Source organism: Parasteatoda tepidariorum, chromosome 4 (assembly GCF_043381705.1).
Source record: "Parasteatoda tepidariorum isolate YZ-2023 chromosome 4, CAS_Ptep_4.0, whole genome shotgun sequence".
NCBI lineage: Eukaryota > Metazoa > Arthropoda > Arachnida > Araneae > Theridiidae > Parasteatoda > Parasteatoda tepidariorum.
Window position 1 is genome coordinate 44,696,847 of NC_092207.1, and position 22,546 is coordinate 44,719,392.

A 22,546-nucleotide genomic window follows, 5' to 3' on the forward strand; every position below is an offset into this window, starting at 1 on the left:
ACTTAATGATATGAAGTTTGTTTTAAGGAAAAGTGATATTCACTATAGCATTGCTGACTAGCTCTGAAATGAAAAATTGAGCTCATGAGCCAAAATTACTTGCACGAAAGAGGCGATCGAATTTTAATGTCTTGAAACATGATTGAAATAATCCCATAACAATGAAAAATGAGGTTTTATTAATTTTTTTTTTAAAAAAAAGTTCAGAAATTGAGACAAAGATTACTGTTAACCACCAAAGTACTGCTTCGTTTGGCTAAGTCTAAGCAATACTAAACTATTATATTTTTTAAATAGGGAATTCAGTAAGTTTCCCCTGATTCTCACAGTAAATCTGATTGAGACTGGATCATTCCATTTATTTCAAAGGTGGGGAAAGTAAAATTTACAGCGCATCACTTCGGCGCAGGAACTATACAGTAAATCCGATTCCAATATCTTCTTTGAAGACACATAAGCTCCAATTCTTTCTGAAAGTAGATTTTTAAAATTAAAACGATGGCGCCATTTATCAATTTCGGATTTAAATAAAATTAATCTGATGTTTTTAAAGATAATATTTTTTACACTCTGATTACATTTTTTTTTAAATCGTAACTAATTTTAAATAGTGTCTGAAATATTTTTTTATATCTCTTCATGTATTTTTATGAAGTTGAGGTAAGAAAATCTAAGTAAAATTTGGAAAGATTAATCATAGTATAGAATTAATCTGCCCGGTATACCCTACACTGATGTTTTTTAAGGTCAAGGACCACTGCCCGGTATACCCTACACTGATGTTTTTTAAGGTCAACGGCCAATGCCCAGTATACATTTTCCCAGTATACCCTACACTGATGTTTTTTTAAAAGGTCAACGGCCACTGCCCGGTATAACATCAGGCATTATCTATAATGCCTAGGCAATGTGTGAAATATAAACCATTTCATACTTTGCCGGTTGGTTTTAGGCATTATATATAATGCCGAATAACATAGTTTGTCGGTAAGAGATATAAAAATTGATTAAATAAAAAACATACATCACTTTTAAAAAAATACTACGAAAAATACCACATCCCTAATTTTTAGTCAAACAATACTTGCCATACATATTATTGAAAATACTACGTATGGCAACCCTGGTGAAAGTAAATTCCGACGCACTAAATTCTACTTTCCCCACCTTTGAAATAAATGGAATGATCCAGTCTTAATCAGATTTACTGTGAGATTCAGGGGCTAGTAATTCAGTATGCCATACTTATAATTTTAACATGAAAGTATATCCAAGTTTATGGGGAAAAAATGCAGTAAAAAACAGGTTTAAAACAACATTTCTAAGATATACAGTGAGTGTAACAAAATCTTTAAAGACAGTTAAAAATCTATATAAACTCGTATATTTCTCTTACACGGTGATAAAGAAAGTTATCTTTTTTTCGCATTTTCATTAAAGAATTGAAATATTAAGCGTGTGAGCTGTTATAAGCATGATAGCGTAAACATATATATTTACAAATTCCTAAATAAGTTTTTTTTTCTCGTGGGCAACGAAAAGCTGAAACAAATTGAGCAATAAGTAGGGAAGAATTGAAAAGTTAAAGACTGAGTAGCAAGGCAAAGCGATATACATTATGTTTTAATTATAATTATGCAGGTTCAATAATACTAATTTTATTCATTGTTATTGTTATTCAATGAAAAATGAGTATTAGTCGTGCTGTTGTGTTTTTTAAAAGCATAACTAATGCTTAGTTTCTGCGAGTGTTCCCACTGCATGTCATTTATTTCAATTTAATTCCCTAACAATTTGATCATTTGGCAAGTTTACAGTGATAGCTTGAAGCTCTGAAATTTATAATTGTGTTTTTAACAAAGTAAATCCCTAGAAATAATTAGTTTTTAAAAGCATAATTATCGTTTTGTTACTGTGAGTTTTTCTATTCGCGATCGCAACGAACTATAGGGGGCGTTGTTGTATGAGACGGATACCTGCGATTTCCATATGAACAGTGATTCAGTTACTCTAGAGACGTCTTTAATGTAGCACGTAGCATTGCAACGTTCCTTCTTTATTGTGGCTAATTAAATTAAAAAAAGAAAAATATTTGGTATTCTTCCTTATGCAAACGAAAACAAAATGGTATCTCTTTTTATTAGAGAAGGAATATCCAAAACACATCGGAAAAATATTTGTACATTAACAGAAAAAAATATGTATATTCTTATAAGAGTTAAAACCTAATGCCCGAGAAATAGTATTACTAAATTTAATGATATAACATGAAAGGCCCATTTAAACTTTACATTCTATAGTTTTAAGAATCATATTAGTTCAAAAATTAAAATGAACAAAAAGTATACATAAGCCTCATAATTTTATGAAATTTAATTTTGTAAACAAAGTTTTTTGACAACAATTTTTATCAAAAAATTTCAAGTTTCAATAAAAATCATTATTTAGAAACTAAGAAACGTAAAATAAAGAATGCTGACGAAAAAAAAAAAAAAAAAAACAATTCTTTTTTGTCGCCATTTTTAGTGCTACGAAAATTCGTCTTTGGGATTTGCCAAAAACAAAACAAGAAGCAATTTTATTTTTTCAGGAGGGAAATATTTTACCGAAAAAACGAAAATGTACCAATTCCCACAACATGAAACCTTATCTAGGTAAACGTACGTTTTAGAAATGTTATTTCACTTGGTATCTTATTTATCAGAGTTCATATGGCGATATGATTGTTTTGAATCTTTGCTAAACTCTATATCAGCTCATTTTCCACCGAAATCTGACTGACTACTTTGATTTTAAATAAATTGTTTTATTTTATGATTTGTCGCAAAAATTTTAAGTGTAGATTGGCGGCACTTAAAAACCGCCAAATCTGTAGCGGCGGTGGCATTAATACGTAAGTACCGAATTTTTATTCCATACTTTTCTGAATCATATTACTTCAATATAAGAAGTATACATACACATAATGTTATACCATTTAATTTTTCAAAAAAAGTATTTTGACAACAATTTTTATCAAAAAATTATAAACTAAAAAACGGAAAATAAAGAATTCTTAGGATAAAAAACGATTTTAAGAATTCTTTACATTGAAATAAAAACTTTCATATTGTTTCTTTTTTTATTATTCTTATAGTTCTTAATCGTGCATCTTTCGATCAGACGTATCTGATCAGACGTATCTGATTCTGCATCTTTCGATGAGACGTAAAAAACCATTCTGTAGAGAACTATCATCAAATAAGAAAAAAAAATATTTGCAAGCAAATTTTTTATTATAAAAATCATAACACTCACCTGTTTTATAACATACCACACATCAAAATTTTATAAATGTAAGATCTCGATATGAATTTGAATATGTAGCTTAAAAACAGAATAGCTGAATTCTAGTTGAAATTATTCCTTCAAAACAAAAAAAATAATTACCAAGAAAACGATACAAATTTATTAATAATCAGCACAAATGAATCTATTTCAAGTAGTTCGGATGATTCTTTATTGTTGTTTTACGAATAATATAGATACAGAAATATATACTATTCTATAAAGAAGAACAATATTCTATAACTACAGTTCTGTGCATATTCTGAATTCTTATTTATTCATTGGAATGACGAAAGCAATGCTGATTTCACATTAATTTGTAATGAATTGAAGACAGAAAAAATTATTTTACCGTAATACACACAATCTGTAACAGCAAGTGATCATGAAATTGGAAGTTATGTTGTTGGTAATAGAAAGGTAAAAATTTTTGAGAAATTGTTCTTTAAATGCTTGGCGTGTTCTGCTTCAATGTTTGGCATGTTCTGGTTAGTTTTTTCAAGAAGTTCTACCTTTTCCTTAGGAAAATTTTGCTTCTTATTTGCTGCTAATGAAATGGCGTCCGTCATTGCCAATGGCTTTGTGGGAACTAATGTCCGATATTTTCAGTCTCCCGCTAGATGGCGTACTCGAGAGTTGCGATCGCGAATTGCATGCCATTTGTTTCAATTTAAAAATTTCAATTTAAAATTAATAGTTCAAAATTATATTTTTTAAAGTGGAATTAGCTTAAAATATTTTAATAATTGATTTAAATTTTTAAGATTTTACGGCAAAACACATTTTAAATGGGTTTATCTTAATAGCGAGCGATGTGAGCATTACTTGCAAACCAAAACCATATAAGATTTGCATATCAATCTTCGAAGGTTCGGCATCGTCAGCGAACAGGGGGCGGAAGAAAGTAATATTGAATAAAAAGATGTAACAATAAAAAAAATTTCTTTATTAGTAAAAAATTTAAGTATAAACCTGTTAAGAAAAAGAAAAAGAAAAATTTTTTTTTACATAATTATTAAATACTTCAGAGAAAAGCGCATTTGCACAACACAGATTTTCCCTTTTAAATATTTGTTTCAAACTTAAATTATTTTTTGAAATGTATTTACTAAACTTCTTTTCTATATTTAGATAGTTAATTCAAATAACAATATATTTACTTATTGGCATTTGGAAACCGTGATTTAATGAAATTGAAGATTAATTTTAATTCTTATTTTGTACAAGCCTACTTCAAAAATCAATTTCCTCGTTTAAGTAATTACAGATTCTGGAGTTTAGAATTTAAGAATTAAATTACATTAAAGTATTAAAAGCTTTGTAAACTTTCCATGTAAATATGCTTCTGTAAATAAGCTTATTTAAATATTTAATTGTTTCGAAATTCTTCAAATAAAATCCCTGACTTAAAATCTATAATTAAAAATATTTGAAATTAAAAACAAATCTTATTGAAATTTATTAGTAAAAGTAATAAAAGGGAAGTTTTAAATAAGTTTATTTCCATTGACTTTAAACAATAAACAGAAGTTTATTCATGTTATTGAAAGTAATTTACCAAAGTGCTCTGTAATGAACACACATTATATTTAGAAAAATTATTATATTAGTCAGAAATATTGACGTCAAAAAATATATACATTAGGCATCACAAATTGACGTCTAAGCTAAGAATAACTAAAACGACTCTGAAATATGACGAAACTATTTGTTGTATGTTGTCCGAAATGTGTCGGATCACACATTTAAGGAAGGCATTCAAATCTAGTTTGATTATATGTTTTAAAAATAATTAAAACTAGTCACTAAAATATACTAAGTAAAACAACGCTGCACATATGAATGATAATGCATTTTTTTCTTTTTAATTTTAACAAAATGGCAGCAGATTTGACAAAAAAACGTCCTAAAAGTTATCATTTAACCTTTAATTAACTAAAAAAACTTACTGTAATCAGGGTACTTCTTCGTTCAGCAATAACTACATTAACTGCCTACATGCTACGAAATTTTCAATTAAAGCAAACTAAACTTTATCTTGTGAAAAGCATTGAAAACAAAAAAATTATGCGAAAACGTAGTTTAAAATTTGCGAACAATTGCAATTTCCTTCATACAAAGGTTTGAATGAATTTTGCGAACGATTATTTCATTCAAACAAAAAGCATTGTATACCTCTTATACATAATGGTTTTGATATTAACTTTTGAAACATTGATTTCAGTATTGATCATGTGAAAGAAAAATTTGGAAGACAATTAATATTTCAGAGTGGTTTTCAATCTTAAATTATTAAAAAAATACGTAATAGGAGGTTTATCTTCAATTTACTAGTGCCAACTGACAAGGAAATTGTACCAAATATAAATGGGTTCAAATGTGTTTCTTTTTCATGCCTTTGTATGGTTTTAACGTTATTCAGCCAACAAAATAAATTGTTTAAGGCTGCAGGCAACGGTAAGAAAAAAATATCTTCCACTGTGATATTTTCAGGTAAAAAAAATATGATTCTTCAATTCAAGAGAGCATCGGTTCCAAACCGGTGTTCGACATATTTCTTTCCTTTTCTTTGTAAAAGTTTCTTACTTTTTATTTTAAAACTAGAAGAATACTTATTCTTCGTACGGGGGTGAAAATGAAAATATTCACTAAACCAGTATTGAAAAACACTTCAAAATCAGGTTCAAAACTGTACCATATATACCAACTAAATTAATAAAGCTCAAAGGATTTCAATTTTTTTTCTTATCTAGTATCATATTTTGTCCTTTATGGAAACTTTACGTTATTAGAATAAGCAAAACGTTTTGTATCCCATCAAAATGAAGATTTACGGAATTAAGTATCATTTTAATGATGCTGTTGCTAGAGGTCAACCCTGAAACCCTCATGAGGTTTTCCGGTACCCCTAAATGGATAAATACCTTTCCTCCATTAACTTTACTTTTTAATAGATAGATATTGTTTTTCTTTCAATTAGAACGTAATACAAAAATTTATTAAGCATCATTGGCGCTAATAATAGTATGGCGATTTTTTACGCTTCTCCGAAATAACTTTGTACCATTTATCCAAGAACTTTGCTTTTCAGTACACAGATTATATATTTATTTCAAACACCTTTGATTTAGAGTTATTTAGTTTTATAGAAAAGCCTTTTAGTGTATAACTATACAAGAAAAAACACGTGTTTTGATATAACTTTTGATGTAATAATACGGTGGCATCCATTCTTCCACTTGAGTGGTTTATCTGGAATGAAAACTTCGTTTTTGACAAATAAAAATTATAAGCTAGCAAACATCACTGATTCAATTTTTAAAATATTTGAAGAAACAGAATCGGTTGCAGATTAATTTTGGCGTAACGTAACGTAACACGTAAGACCACCTTTAGCCCTCAAAACTGCTAGCACTCGCCGTGGCATTGATACCACAAGGTGCTGATAGGTAGTCTGAGGTATCTGGTACCAAGCGCTCACCAACTGGTCCTGCAATTCCGTCACATTGCGAAGAGGTAGCGTGGCAGCACGAATTTGGTTTTCCAAGTAGGACCACAAATTCTCCATTGGATTAAGGTCAGGTGAATTTTGGGGCCAAGAATTTGAATTTGCGGGCATGACTTGAAAGTCACTGGAATGTTCCTCGAACCAATCCATGACGATTCGACCCTTATGACATGGTGCATTATCCTGTATGTAAATACCATCCCCCGTAGGAAAAACTGTTGCCATAAATAAGCGAACCTGATCTGCAATTATGTTCAAGTAGCTTACAGACGTCAGGGATTGTTCTATGAGAATTATGGGTCCTAATGTGTCCCATGAANTATATATATATAGTGACTTGGTGATACTAGTTGACCATTTTAGTAACAAAATGATAGTTCTCGAAAATTCAAGTTTCGAAGCGAGAGAACTAATATTTATGGTGTCGTGCGAAAATTGTCTAGAATCATGTCGAAAGCTCGAGGTTCCGTCGCCATGCCCATATATATAAACAGTAATGTGCCTCGCAAAGAGTAATTGCAAAGAACATTAGTCTGTGCTGGTAACCGTGTACTGATTTGCTAGTGTCTTGTGAATCGCTTAATGTTTTAAATCCTGCGATTCGTCGTGCACAGCCTGTTATTTGTGCTGTAATTGTATGATGAACACTTCTTCAATCCAGCCAATAATTTTATTTTCGATAATGAAAAAAATCTATTGTATGTCGTATACAGGGTAGTTTTTGACAGCAGGTTTTCTTCATAAGTTCTTTATAAGGAATTTTATGATAATTATGTTTGAAATATCAATAAAATTTTGAAAGTTATCTGGATAATCTAAATTAAAATCAGATCTCTAAAAAGCAAAGATCATTAAGTGCCTGAATATTTCTGATTGAATCCCGCTAAACACTAGTGAAAAAACTATATAAAGAAATTATATTTTCGTATCTTCTGTTCGTACTTGTAAAGAAATCAAAGAACACACTTTGATTTTTTTTTTGCAAGTTTGACGCAGTATTGATTTCATTTTCAGAAATTAAAAACACCAACTTGTAGTTCCTTTTCAGATTATTTCAAATTTCCAATCATTACAGACAAAGTAGTGAGGAAAATTCTCATTAGCTAAATCTTCTTGTTAAGCATTTCCAGTTTTCCGAATTTAGTGGCAAAACCAGAAAAATTTCTCGAAAAGAGAAAAAAAATACAAAAACGAAATTCTAAATTATATACAAACGATATAAAATATATACAAACGATGTGTTATAAACAAACTATTTTCTGCTAAATTAAAATGTTTATAAAACCAGCTTATCATTTTTATTTAAATTATTTTCAAATTATTTCCCAACAATTCATGAAAATAAAACGTTACATGAAATAAACATTTAGAATTTGACAATTAAAACACTAGTATTCTATTAATTCAAGTACCTTTTCAGAGAAAACATTCATGCACCTTTTCCAAAGAAAATAGAAAGAGTGTTGACAATAAAATGTTATTATTCGACAAAGGAAATGAGAAAATATTCTGCAGCAAAATGGAAGATTAACAAAATAACGAGCAACTATTCCATAAAATTAGGAGGTAGGTTTCATGATGTTTCATTCTTAATCTAACTTTATTTTTATTTTTATTGAGAAACATTCAAAATTTTCATAAATTTGATTAAATTATGAAACTTATTAATTATAAATTAGTTTATAACTTGTTAATGAAACATAGTTATGAATTAATTACTACTCATTATAAATTAATTTATGGTTTTGAATTTATTAGAAATTAATTCATAACTTGTGAAAAATAACGGATGAGTTTTAATTTAAATATCTTAACTTAAGGTATACAAACAGCAGTTCTACTGATGTTGTACATTATTTCGTGACAAATTAAATTATGAGTAAATTTAACTATCACCATATTCACTTTATTCTACTAAATAATTCACTAACATATTCAAGCACATTAGGGAAATTCCGGCAAGTAACATTCATTAATTTGACAGTAACTCTCTAATTAAATCGTTCTAATGATGACAAATAAAACGCTAATCAATGTAAACGCTACTTTCCTTTTTCGTATTTAGTTTAGAGAATATGTGATGAAAATGTCATGCATTCAAATAATGTAATTTGAATGCATCTTTAAACAGTCGGTAATGACTTATTTACCCAAATGCGGTTTACAAGTAAGAAAGAGTTGATTTATTCATTTTATTCCCCGCTTTATTCTATTTCATCTACACTTTCTGCCAACAATAGATTAATTATTTTATGAAAATACATATCTTAAGAAATAAACTACATTAGATAGTTATCTCTGGAAATAATGAAATGTTGTGATAATTTTTGAGAGGCGTACCTCAATGAATGAGAAGAAATTTAAATTTAAAAACAGAAAGTTTTAAATGTTTTACTCTTGATTATTTTCGCTCTCAAACAAACATTTTAAGTCTTCTTAAATAAGTTAAAGTAAAAATAAGACTCTACAATTGCATGCCTTAACTTACAGTCGATCAATAAAAAAAAACAAAAAAATTTACACGACATTTCAATCTTAATGTTCCGAAAATCCAAGTGAAGAAAGGCGGGTGTAAAACATGAATGAAACATATAAGCTCTTCAAACAACTTTAATTCAATTCCTTTTGCTTCTCTTTATTGGTCAAACAGGTTTTTAAGTTCTCTGTCAATTCTTCTTCAATGCTGATTTGATAGATTTCGAGCTAAGCTAACAAGAAAGAATTTTTGAAAAATTTCTGCATTTACAAAATTGAAAATAACATACTTTCTCTGAATTATCTTAATGATGTGCGAGCAATTTTATGTTTGAGCTGCACCATACCATAAGAAAAACTTCAATATTAACAACACGTATTCTTACGTAATCACCACCTTTAATACATGTTTTTGGAATCCCTGTCAAAATTGAATTTAAAAATGTATACTTTTAGGGTTCTTAAATTAATATTTAACAGAGAAAGAAATAAAAGCTTAGTTGAATCACCTGAAAGAAAGACGGAAAGAAAAGTATCGAATTCAAGCTTCATTGCTTTTTTGAAATTTGGGGGCCCTAATACTGATCTCTGTTGAATCTGGAAATCAAACTACTGAAAAATTTATTCATAAAATATTTTGTACGAGGGTCATTCTGAAATTTTTGAGATACAACTAGATTTTTAAAGTTGCACTTGCAAAATTTTAGGTGTTTTCAAAGTAGTATCCTCCAGCATCAATGCACTTTTGTAGTCGAATTTTCCACAGATTAAATGCCTCAAGCCATTCATTTCAAGCCATGAAAAAATGCATTTATAGCCACATCAATCTCTTCTTCTGAATGAAAACGACGTCCTCGTAAGTTCATTTTTAGATTAAAGAATAACCAAAAGTCGCACATGGCAAGATCATGTGAATACGGCGGATGTTCTATCACTTTAATTTGTTTTTGTTTAAGAAACTCAACTGTTAATCCGGTTGTATGTTAAGATGCATTGTCATGGTGAAGCATTAGTCCCCTAACATTCACTTCTTGCAGAATTTCTGGAAGACATTTAGTGGTATACCAGTTTGCTGTTACTGTCTTCTATCCTTCCAACTTGATGGCTTTAACCAATCCCGTACTTCTGAAGAACGCGGCATACATCACTTTTTTCAGTGCGCATTGTCCGCGTGGGATCATCTTCAAAGACCCATACTTTGCTTTCTTGACGCGTTGGAATGTCAAAAAACGGTATGTACGTTTCCTCACCCGTTACAATTCTAGAAATGACGCGGTGGCCATCATCATTTATCAATTTAAGAGTTCCTTTGGTGATTCTGACACGCTCCTCTTTTTGGTGCTCAGTTAGATTATGGGGAACCCAACGGCAAACTACTTTTTTCTTATGTAATTCTTCATGAATATTTTTGTGTATGGCTGCGGACCCAATGTTAAGTTTCTTCTGTATAATTTGATAGGTACAGCGATTGTCATCCTTTAACATTTTTCGTATGGCAGACACATTATCCGGGATTACCGCCGACGGCGGCCTTCCTGTGTGTTCTTCATTCTGAAGAAAATTGCGACCTCTGCTAAATTCTTTAGGCCATCTGAATACAGCAACACGAGCTGGAGATTCATCATCAAATGCTAATTGCAACCGTTGAATGCACTCTTCTTGATTTAATCCAACTTTAAAATAGTAGAAAATCATAGCGCGAAAATGCTCTCGCGTCTACTCCATTTTCTCTTCTGTTTAAAATTTATTCTACGCTAAACAAGTTGAAGTAAGTCAGCAAAAAATCGTCTGCTGTGTTAAAATACTTTGTATTTTAAAATTAAACCGTTATTTTTATTTTGTAAATTCTCGTCTGCGGGTACCTCAAAAATTTCAGAGTAATCCTTGTATAAGAGTATACTTCAACAATTACAATGATGTCAGTAGTGCATATTACCAAAATTAAGCATTGTTGGTGTTGGTATCAATAATGCTGGGCCGACTTTCTACCTTTCCCCGGAATGAATATGTACATTTTCTCCATTAATATTGCTTTTAAGTTTATAGCTTCTTTTTTTATTTCAATTAGACATTATTACCAAAATTTATTTAGTATCATTAACGACAATAAGAGTTTCCAGTTTTTGTAAGATCTTTTTACAAATTCGTAATATTTCTCCCTTGATTTTACTTTTTAGAGCATAGCTAATTATTTTAGTTCAATTAGCAACAAATACCACATTTATCATTTAGTATCAATATTAACCTTAGTTTTTTTATGCTTATCCTCAAAGAATTAGTTCCATTTCTGTATCAATTTTATTTTTTTAATACCTAACTTATTTTCTTTTATTGCAATTACCATTGATTTTAAAATTATTCAGTTTTATAAAAAAAAAGCACGTTTTTAAAGTATAACTATTAACAAATAAACACGTGGTTTCAGATAACCTTAGGAATAATAATTTGGTGATGTAGTTTGCTTATACTACAGCGATCACTTTGATCATACAAATAACCTGGCAAAAGAAATAATATATAGTAAAGTATAGCAGAGCGTGCAATAAGCAACTTGCGCTCAGTCAATAAGAGCATTCCGTTTTCAAAATAAATCTCTGAATTTAAAATATAAATAAAAAATTTCTGATTCATAATTTGTTTACAATTTTACTCGTTTAAATTCATTATTAATCTCTTTTTTTAGAAGGTGTTCCAGCAATCCAGTATGCAGTCCCACAGGTAGATATTCCTTATTTTCTTTTATCTATAAATTATTTGTTGGCTTTCTCGGTGGCTTTATGTTATTAGATTAAGCAGAAAACATTTTTAAAAGTTCATCCCATCAAAATATAGACAAACTAAATTCAGAATCATCTGTCATAATAACTGTTGGCTCGAGGCAACTCATGATACTTAAAATTTAAAACAATCAAGTAACTATCTCCTGTACTTACAATATCTCCGAGGGGCTGCAAAAAATCTATCATAAAAATGCGCAGTATTTGGTGCAGCTGTAATCGACATCAAATTTACTCATAAAATATTGTGTATCAATATAAGGTAATATTTGGTACCTATTAATATTGCACCAACTATTATGATGTCAGTATCAAAATTTAGCATCAATGATAGTAAGGCGGCTTATTAAGTTCTTTTAAACGAATAAGTACCATTTCTCCATTTATTTTGCTTTTTAGTACATAGCTTTTTTTTTACTTAAATTTTTAACTATTAAAACTGAATTAAACACAGTGGCGCAACAGCCCATAGGGAACCTGGCCTACTGTGCCTATCTCAGTTTTCTTGATCTAGGGCTCTGAGGTGCAGGAGTAGATGTTCCTGTTGGATGGACAGTCAAACGTGGAACCCCCATTGTTTAGTCCCCCAGCATACTTGTTACTCATTTTATAGACCCACTGAAAAAATGAAAGGCTGAGTTCACCTTGCTCGGTCTGAGGATCGAACCCAGGACCTGCGGCACGAGATCGCCACTCAACCACTGGGTGTCAATTCGTAACTATTGTCAAAATTAATTATAATTTACGTAAATAATATTATTGACGTTTTTTTTACGTTCTTCCTCTACCTATTAGTACCATTTCTCTCTTGATTTTACTTTTTAGTATAAACTTATGTTCTTTTATTTCAATTACCGTTGATTTTAAAATTATTCAGTTTTATAAAAATCACGTTTCAAAACTTCTCCATTTACCATGATGCTAGTGCCTGTTATCAAAATTGAGTATCATTGGTGTCAATAATAGTAAGGCGACTTCTTACGGTTCCCCGTACAGAAGAAGTACATTTTCACCATTAAGTTTACTTTCTAGTACATAGCTTATTATCTTTCTTTCTATTAGTACTTATTACTAAAATTAGTTAACTATCATTGATGTCAAAAACAAATTGGTGACTTTTTACGCTCTATTAAAGGCTTTCTGTACAAAACTAACTATTTTAATTCAATTTCTTTACCAAAATTAATTATCATTGGTGTCAATAGTACTGTTGGCGTTTTTTTTTTTTACATTTATCCTCAGCGAATTAGTACCATTTTTCTCTTAAATTTGCTTGTTAGTACGAGTTACTTTTTTTATCACAATAAACGTTTATTTTAAATTATTTAGTTACATAAAAACACGCCTTAAAAGCATGACAATAAGCAAAATAAACATGTGGTTTCAGATAACCTTAAAAATACTTGAATGGTGTCGCAGTCCGCCTATGCTATAACGATCATTCAAATAACTAAACACAACGAATAAAGAAAGAATTAAGTATTACAGAACACAACTTTGCTTATTAGAGCTGTAAGCTAGCAAGCATTAATGATGTTGTCTTTAAAATATTAAAAAAAAATTGTATCGTTAATAGTTTATTTTAAAACAATGGCTTCTGCTAAACTAATGCAAAAATTCCATTTCTTAAATGTCTCCTAATTTTAAATCGAAAATCGGGGCTTCGTAAAAAGTTTACAATTGTACTAATTCAGCTTCATGTTTAATTTCGTATTACTTAGAGTCTACCGTTTACCCTCAATCCGGTATGCAGACACACATACATACACACCCAAACTCTTTTTTTTTAATATTATATATATAGATGTCATTGGAGTCAAAAATATGCAGATTGAAATTAAAGTCGACATGTTTCGAGGGTTCAAAAATAAGAGCCTATTCTCAAGACTTGCCAAGCATGAATGAGAAGAAGCGAAAGTGTTTTGAAATAAGAAACGTAAAGTTGCTATAGAAAAATGGAAAATAAATGTAAAACACAAAACTAGAAAATCCACAGTGAAACAAGAATAAAGAAGAATAAATAAGAAGAAAAGCCACTGTGACCGAGAGAGGCAAATCAGTATAAGATGACTCAGCTAGGACTTTTCTTAATGCGATTCAAATTATTTAACATTTTTTTTTTAAATTTTCAGAGAGGCAGCTTTAGTAATTCCTCTACTCTGAATATGCTCTAAGTTATTCTTTAAGAAACTAATAGAAATTTATGAACATAACCGTTAAAATAAACAAATCTTGGTGATTAAGAAAAAAACGCTTATATATACTTAATAGTAAAAGCGAAAATAATAGATTTACTTAAAATAATGAAACATGGCTATTTTCTCTTTACACTGAGATAAAACAAATGTCTCAAAATAAATCGTTATTTATTCATGGAGGACTGTATTCAATTCTATTAATGTACTCAAATTGTGGACAAATTTGCTACTGAAAACATTCAAATAAAAAATTTTATCAAATCTGAAAAATCAATGAGATTCGCTTTATACCTTCACACAAATTTCTTGCATAATTACAGTATTTGTTTCTCAACAAGTAAGATAAGCAAACATTGTATGCAAATAAATCTATTATGCATTTAGTTAAAAACAAACAATGAGAAAGTAGAAGTTGGAGAATGAATAGTCACATGCCTTGGTATTTTATTATCACTATCGAAACTGGCAGATAAAACTTTATTGTATTAGAAATCTCGCTACAGAATTTTTAAGGTAATGTATGCAAATTATTATTTATTTCTGTAATAATTTAGATCAAAAATAATAATTTTTCTAAAACATAATACCAATTAGAATTCTTTACTTCTTTTTATAATAAATTATAAGGCCACTTTAACGTACTGTTCCGAGTGTTGAATTGAAAATCCAGCTAATATTTTAAAAATATATTCATTTATTTAAATAGTATACGAAATATTTTCACCATTTCTAATCAAAACAATACTTCAGACGATTTTCTAGACGTTGACATCAGAGAACTAACTAGCAGGATATTCTTTAGGCAATTATTAAATTCATTCTTACCATTCTTCAACAATTCTTTAAAATTTCTTTCTACATTTTTCAACAAAAACTTGATCTTTCCTTTTCCTGTGCTGGCTCACTATACTTTTTCACAAAAATTCATCCTGATCCAGAAAGTTCCAAAAATGTCGTCTGCTTTATAATGAACTGCACTTAGTTGTTGCTTAAGTTAATATTTGTTTTTGATGACTTTTTCAAAGCTAGAAAATATTTTTTTAATATAATGTTTAAATGAAAATTTAAAATATGCCGAAAATCATCTGATCTGATCTCAAACTTTCTAGAAATAAGTAAAAAAGTATTTTATTCGAAAAATTTCATACCTTAATGGAAATTAGATTTAGGCTTCAAAATATAAAAGAATTGAGCATTTAAAACTAAAATACTTTCATAATTTACTTTAATACTCCCATATACTAGAAAATAAACTCATGTATTTCCAAAATTATTTAGATTCACTATATCACTTGCATATTTTAAATAAACATCGAACCCTTTTATGTCTTTTACTACATTTAAAATGTAAATAATGAAAGTATTAGCAAGTCAAGCTCTTCGTTAGCCCTTATTGTATTTCGGTAATCTTCACGTTAATATGTTAATTTACTTTCAATAAAACATTACATACTCAATTTATTGCTAGTACAAAGCGTTTTATAAAATCAATGGCGTTAGCTTAAGGCAGGAACTTTCAGAAATGTATTTCGTATTTACAAGTCGTAGTTCAGCACACACTCAAAATATTTTCATCTTATCAAAATCAAAGCAAACAGGAATGGCTCTTGTTTGAATTGAATTTCAAATATTGAAGTAGAAAATACAATGCATGAAGATTTACGATAAATCGTGACTTGGCGGTGGAATTGCTCGAAATTGAATATTAAGCTATGTCGTGATTTTGGTTACAAATACAAGATTAAACTTTTGACGGAGCAATAATATTTATTAAATAAAACATTTCACTTTAAATAACATTCTATTTCCAGCAAAAATATAACCTAACAAATTATATATTGAATTATTGGGGTTATGATAAAAAAAAAAAATTCTAAAATGGTTATCATTTGCATGCACTTGTTTGCGTATGGAAAACAAAAGTTTGTCTTTTGCCAAAATAAGTTTTGTTTTTGATAGTATTGGTTCCTACAAATATTTAATAACTCTTTTACTAATAAAAGGATAAATCTTAAATAAATGTCAGAATATTAAAAGAATGGGAGCATTATTAGGGAAATCTCCACCCCACAACTCTTGTATATGTATTTTTAAATCGATGACTTCAAATAATTAAAATTGACAGGTAAAATTTATTTATAATTAAAAAAGATATTCATTTTGTTAAGTACAGAAGTATAAAGAATATGAAAAAACGTTGCAGTGTTAGTTTTCTACTTTTTTTTCTTTACAACTTCTGTTCTGATCTACACTTTAATATACAAAATGGTGCAATTGTACATAAAAGACAGAATACTTTCAAACAGATTTAAATGTACTTTGCTTAAATAAATGAATCGTTTTTAAAATATAGCAGTCAGAATTGTGTATTATATAAAATAAATTAGGCGTACGTTGTTGGTGGTGGGCTAGAAAGGAAAAAAGGGAAAAGTTTAGAATTTCAGCTTCAGTTTTACGCATTCTGCCATTTTTTATAATGCAGCATTTGCAGATTTGTACCACGTGGCAAATGAAGATCACGTTTCAAAACTAGAAATGCTTCTGCTTTATCTATAATATTGTTATTTAAAGTTACTGATTAACTAATACAAGTAGAATTAAGAATGTTTGAAACTGCTGTATTTTTATGTATATTAAATTTCGAGTGATGATTGATGATTATAATATTTTGATTATGAGTACAAGATGGTGAGGAGTACAATGCTGCCGTTGTGCCGCAAAGGTGACACGTCGTGCCGTTGTCACCAACTCGCCATCATCATGCTGTTGGCCTAAAAATTATAGAGTATTTATCTACATATCCCCCTGGAATTACAAACTGGCCGCTGCAGTCGACAATGTTATTTTTCTTTAAAAAATTACTTCATTGTATCACGAAAACCATTAAATTTTTTCACAAATATTTATAATACTTATATGTTGTGAGAAATTATTTAACTTTTTTTTTAAATAAAACATTTAAACTAAAAACAAATACTAGGTCTTTATTTTACTTGAAAAGATGCTTAGCAATAAAGATTGCTCGTTATAAAATATTTTTTTTTTCTTTTTAAAATCAGTTTTTCTCACAATATCAATCTTTCATTCTTTTCTACAGCAACTTCTACTAATACGAACTTTCAATACCAGTTTAAGCTTCGTTTGGAAGTAATGCTTTGGTTAAATATTTAAAGTATATTTACAGATTTAAAGAAATTGAAACTTGGTTTAAGCAGCTTAAAATGTCCTTTAATGTCAAACAGAAAATCATTTTTGACATTTTAAAATGTCTTTAAGGTAATAAATTCCAAAATTCTTTTAGTTAATATTTTGTACACTTGCCTTTTTACTTGTATCAACATTTTACATAATTTCTTTGTACATGCCTTCTAATATTAAATGTTCTTAAACAAATCCTCTTTTCCTACATGTTGGAAGAAAAATTTATACAACTTTAGTACAAGACTGCATTTCTCTTCTGTAAACTTCAAAATATTAAATTATATAAATTTTACCTAGAATATGAAGTACTATCCGTAATAATTTGATAAACAGTCTAGATTTTTTGTATTTATCTTTTATCTAAGTTGATGTTTTACATCAACAAAATTTCACAGCATGTCATTTACCAATTTAGTTCCTATTATAAATAATTTTTTATGAGTTAAATATAGTTTAAACGCACAAAATAGTTAAATATATATAGTTAAGCACGCAGTTTAGCTATACATAGTCTATAGTTTTTGTTAAAGTAAGACTTTAACGCACTAGTTTATCGTTTAATTAAGCCAAAACTAAAAAGGAAATTTAAAAAAAAAAACTAATAAATGTAATGAAAACGCAGTCAATACCTTTTTAAAAATTCCTTTTTGATCTTTTTCCAGCTGACAATTCTTTTTTGACGTCAATGATTTTTTCGGACTTTTAGTCTTATTTAAAAAAAACTGTGAATTTGTATAAAAGGCACAAGAAAATGTAAAAAACAATTTAGCAAATTAACTATCTTCTTTGGTATTGTACAATAATTGAAAATAATTATTTTATTTTCAATACTTATAATTATAATTTAGTAAATGTGTATGAACTTTTAGGATTTTTTCTAAACTCGTTTCTTAATAGCACTCAGTTATAACGAGCAATATGTTAGAAATGCATTTTATTAGACTGTCAATTCATTTATTATGGTGTTTTCATACCGCTTTTCTCACTAGTGATACGTCAAATTTCAAGTGATAATTTGTTTTTTCCACTCTTAATTATTGATTTTCAACTCCTAATGTGTGTACTTTTATTAAAAAAACATATTAAGAGTCATAATTACAAAACACTATCTATATTACAGTTACAAAACATTTTTATACATTAACATTTAAATTATTCATTTCATACTTAATCCTTATCAAAATGTTTCTTTCACTATTATTTTAGAAACAGATTTCTGCTTGAGTAATTCCCTTTTTCTGTTAATATTAAATCTACAAATAAGCTCTTTACTCTTCATAAACGAAAAAGTAAAAATGAAATCCCAATTCAGATACTAGCGAGAAAATATAAAACTCTATTCAAACACTTTTGTTAGTTGCGTTTGAAGCTGCCTTAAATTAAACTTTTTTAGCAAACTCGGCATTGTGAAGAAAATAAATCACTTCACATTGCACACAAAATAAGAATATAAAATCTAACACGAAAAGAATGTTTCCTAAATAGATACTGTTTTATACACTTCCATAAAATTTCTGAGTTTATAAAAAGAGTTTGCGTTTTACGTAAAATAAAAGAATAATGTTTTCAAAACAGGGTTAGGACATTTTTTTTTCTCAAAAAATCCAAAATACGAGTTCTTGTCATCACAAAGCCATAACTTATCCCTCCCAACGAAAATGTATTTTAAGTATAAAGCCCGTTTCAGTAAATTTAATAAAATATCTAAAGGGTTGTTGGAACGCTGGAAATATGTTGTATGAAAAAGCATTTTATTTTTATTAACTGTTCAATAACTAACAGTGAAGCCATTGCTGGCATTACATATTTCCCAGCTTTTAAAAATTTCTTTAATTTCATAAATTTAATCCAGTTACATCTAATTCTTAATCCAATTATAATTAAATTAAACCAATTATTTAATTTTTTCACAGTTTATAATAAATGAATATAAATACTTTGATTCCTTTATTAACAATTATTGTAATGGCAATGTAATAACCTGAATTTTTTAATCTATATATATAAAAATGAATGTCTGTGTGTGGGTTGGTGTGCACTTTATAGACTCCTAAGCCATCCGACAAAAAGCGATGAAAATTGACGTATAGATAATTTCAAGCACGACGAAGGTCACTGTCAAGATTAGAATATTCGATGACGAACTGTTTAAGCCGGATGAGCCAAAAACAAAATAGAATTTTTTGATTTTTTTAGCCATTGTTTTAAATTTAGCGATCGAATTTCACATATTTTAAAAATAACATCAGTGATAATTTCTAGCTTATAGCTCTATTTGATCAAAAAATAGTGTATTACACCTATTTAAATATTTAATTATTTTATATTCGCTAAGTGAGATAAAGTAAAAGAACAACACGTGGTAGCACGCTTGGTCTAGATGTTTAAATAATTACGGTAATATATGCATATTGAAATAAAAGAAAAAAGCTCTGTGCTAGAAAGCAAAAGAAATGGAGTAATTCTATTTATTTGTCTAGAAGAACAGTAAGAAATTGTCATACCATCATTGAGGACAATGATGCTTAATTGGGTATACTATAGCCTACGTCACAGGTCGTGTTATTCCTACTAAATTTGACTAGTAAACAGCATTTTCTGCGAACCTGATTTCTAGCAACAAGTAAACATTAAACGAAGTGTGTTGTTATAAGTCGCTACTCGTCTGGTTGGAAATGTATTAGTCTAGTTCCTTTTGAAATAATTTATTTTGTTGTTTTATCTAAGTTTATGAATTTAGTAAACATATTTAAAACTCAGCTCATTAATTAAACTAAAAGGTAAATATTATTCCTAGTAAAATTTTCGGAGTTAAAGTAGTTGTGTTTTTTTCATATTATACCCAATTAATGCTGGTACTATGTATTAATTGAAATAAAAAAAGTAACTTCTGAACTAAAAAGCAAAAATAAGTAGGTAAGATACTTATTCGCTTTTTTGGATAGCCGTAAAAAATCTACATATTATTATTGACACTAATGCTCAATTAATATTGATGCGTTTTAATTGAAATAAAATAAAATAAGCTACATGTGCTTCAACACCAAGCTCATAGAGGATAGATAAACGGGAAATTCGTTTAAGAAAAAATCAAAATATCGCCACTCACAGATGACGCATAATTCATATGTATCCCTTACGGTAATGTGTACTGCTGGTATTATGGTAATTGGCGAATTGGTTCTAAGGAGAAATCTACAAGGAGTTTTCCGTAGTTTCAAAAAGTATTTTCTCCAGTGGTAGCTAAGATAGTGTATTAATAATTTAATGAATTAGAATTAACAGAACTTTTTTGCACCACTACTTGCAAATATTTTAGCAGTAAATTAAAGGTCAACTAAAGAAATGGTCATGCTCCAAAACCCTTATAAAGTTCTAATCCATATATATATTTCTCTTACACGGCAACAAAAAAGAGCCTCATTACAACTCCCCGAATGGCAACGCTAGAAAATCGACCAATGATTGCCGCTAGAAATGCCACATGTCTAATCTAGCTGAGATGGCTCAACATATAGCGCTTTTAAAAACAAAAACTGAAATAACCAGAGAGAGCATAAGCTAGGCAGAAGTGAGTAGTCTTTGTCGATAGATCTCTATCTTAGTATTTTGTCGAAAGCGCTTTTTTTCACGAATTTATATGTTACGAATTTATTTGACGATTTTTGATTTATATCACGAATTTATTTGTTTTACTAGAATTTATTTGTTTATGCAGGTTTTTCCATTGCAATTCACTTATTTCAATTTTTAATAGACTTAATTATAGCCAAAATTTTAACCTTTTTAAGGAGATATCAGTTTTAGAAATTTTATCTTAAGATTTTATACTACAGCACATTTCTAATAGGTTTAACGAATTACATGTCATTTATTTGAATTCAGATTTATTTTAATGACTTAGTATTTACTAAAAAGGTGTAATTCTTTTTTTAAAAAAAAAAGTTGTTATATGGATTTGAATGATTGTTTTGAATTCTTAGAATTTTGTGCATTTGCAATGTAAATAAGTTAGTAGCGAGCGAAGCGAGCTTGGTTTGCGAAGCAAACCATATAAGATTGCGTAGCAATTTTCGGGGGTTGGCGAGCGTTAGCGAGCAGGGGGCGCAGCCCACTAGTTATGTATATTTTTTAAAAATATCAGCTGTAGTTAGCTGCCACTGACAAATGTGCATAAACTCAAATGTTGCCCCTCGTAAGGGATATGTACCTGAGAAAATCACTTAATAGTGGTAAATTATAACTATTATGAATTGGCCGTGAGCAATAGCATCATACCAAGAGATGCTAAATACATTTTGTTTTTATTTCAAAGGTATGAATTACAAGCAACGAGCTTTTCTTATTTCAATGACGTAAAGTCACCGAAGATTACAACCTATAGCATTAATCAAAAAAGTAGAAATTATTTTATTGAAAAACTTAGTGGAAGAATCAGGTAAGTGACATTTATTTTCAGAACGAAAAAAGAACACATGTATTCCAATTACTTCATTTAGAAGGTGGAACTAATAATTCTTTTTTTTACCATTTCCTAATTTGAAATAAAAACCATGCAAGCATACTAAAAACTACTATGGTTTAGTTACGTTAAGATAAAAGTGAATAAAAGACGTAAACATATTAACACAACCACTTCATGCTATTTTCTCTAATTCATTAATTCCCTTAAAAATGTCATTCACCTGGATCTTCCTTCAAGTTCTTTAATTGTTACGTTATATGGTTCTCAGTTTTGAGCGTGATTGCGTCGTGTTTCTCAGTACTGATTTACTGATTCTTTTCTTTCTTTTTTTATTCACCCCGTGCGAAGGACGAGTATTCAGCTAGTTCAATATAAATGTATGACTCATTAATTCACTGTCACGACTAAATCGAATATCAAAATCAATTAATTTATTTCCTAACTACAAAAATGTTTCAGTTATAAGATTATTAAATTCTTATAGTCTCTTTGGTGATGAAGCTGTTGACAAATTATTTAAAATTTAATATTAAGGCTGTTTTTCGAAACCTCTGCAGTTGAATAAAATGGTGCTTTTTGCGAATAATATGCTATT

General features: G+C 29.0%; 2 protein-coding genes across 4 annotated transcripts in view; one reads left to right on the plus strand and one right to left on the minus strand.

The window, feature by feature from the left end:
* Window positions 1–2,828: 2,828 nt before the first annotated feature.
* The window catches only part of LOC107449442 (uncharacterized), a 40,124-nt gene continuing 20,406 nt past the window's right edge, over window positions 2,829–22,546 (plus strand). For 2 of the 3 annotated variants that reach the window (XM_043050229.2, XM_043050230.2), the window contains exons 1-3: window positions 2,829–2,893; window positions 8,256–8,401; window positions 11,994–12,028. In XM_043050229.2, the coding sequence (XP_042906163.1) occupies window positions 12,015–12,028 (14 nt within the window). In that variant the 5' untranslated portion in view covers window positions 2,829–2,893; window positions 8,256–8,401; window positions 11,994–12,014. Of the gene's footprint in view, window positions 2,894–8,255; window positions 8,402–11,993; window positions 12,029–14,693; window positions 14,799–22,546 lie in introns of those variants that run through there. The other variant, XM_016064967.4, reaches the window with a different exon arrangement.
* On the minus strand, window positions 10,418–11,005 carry LOC107449435 (histone-lysine N-methyltransferase SETMAR-like). Its single transcript, XM_016064953.1, has one exon. It carries the CDS (start codon window positions 11,003–11,005, stop codon window positions 10,418–10,420), a length of 588 nt encoding a protein of 195 aa, XP_015920439.1.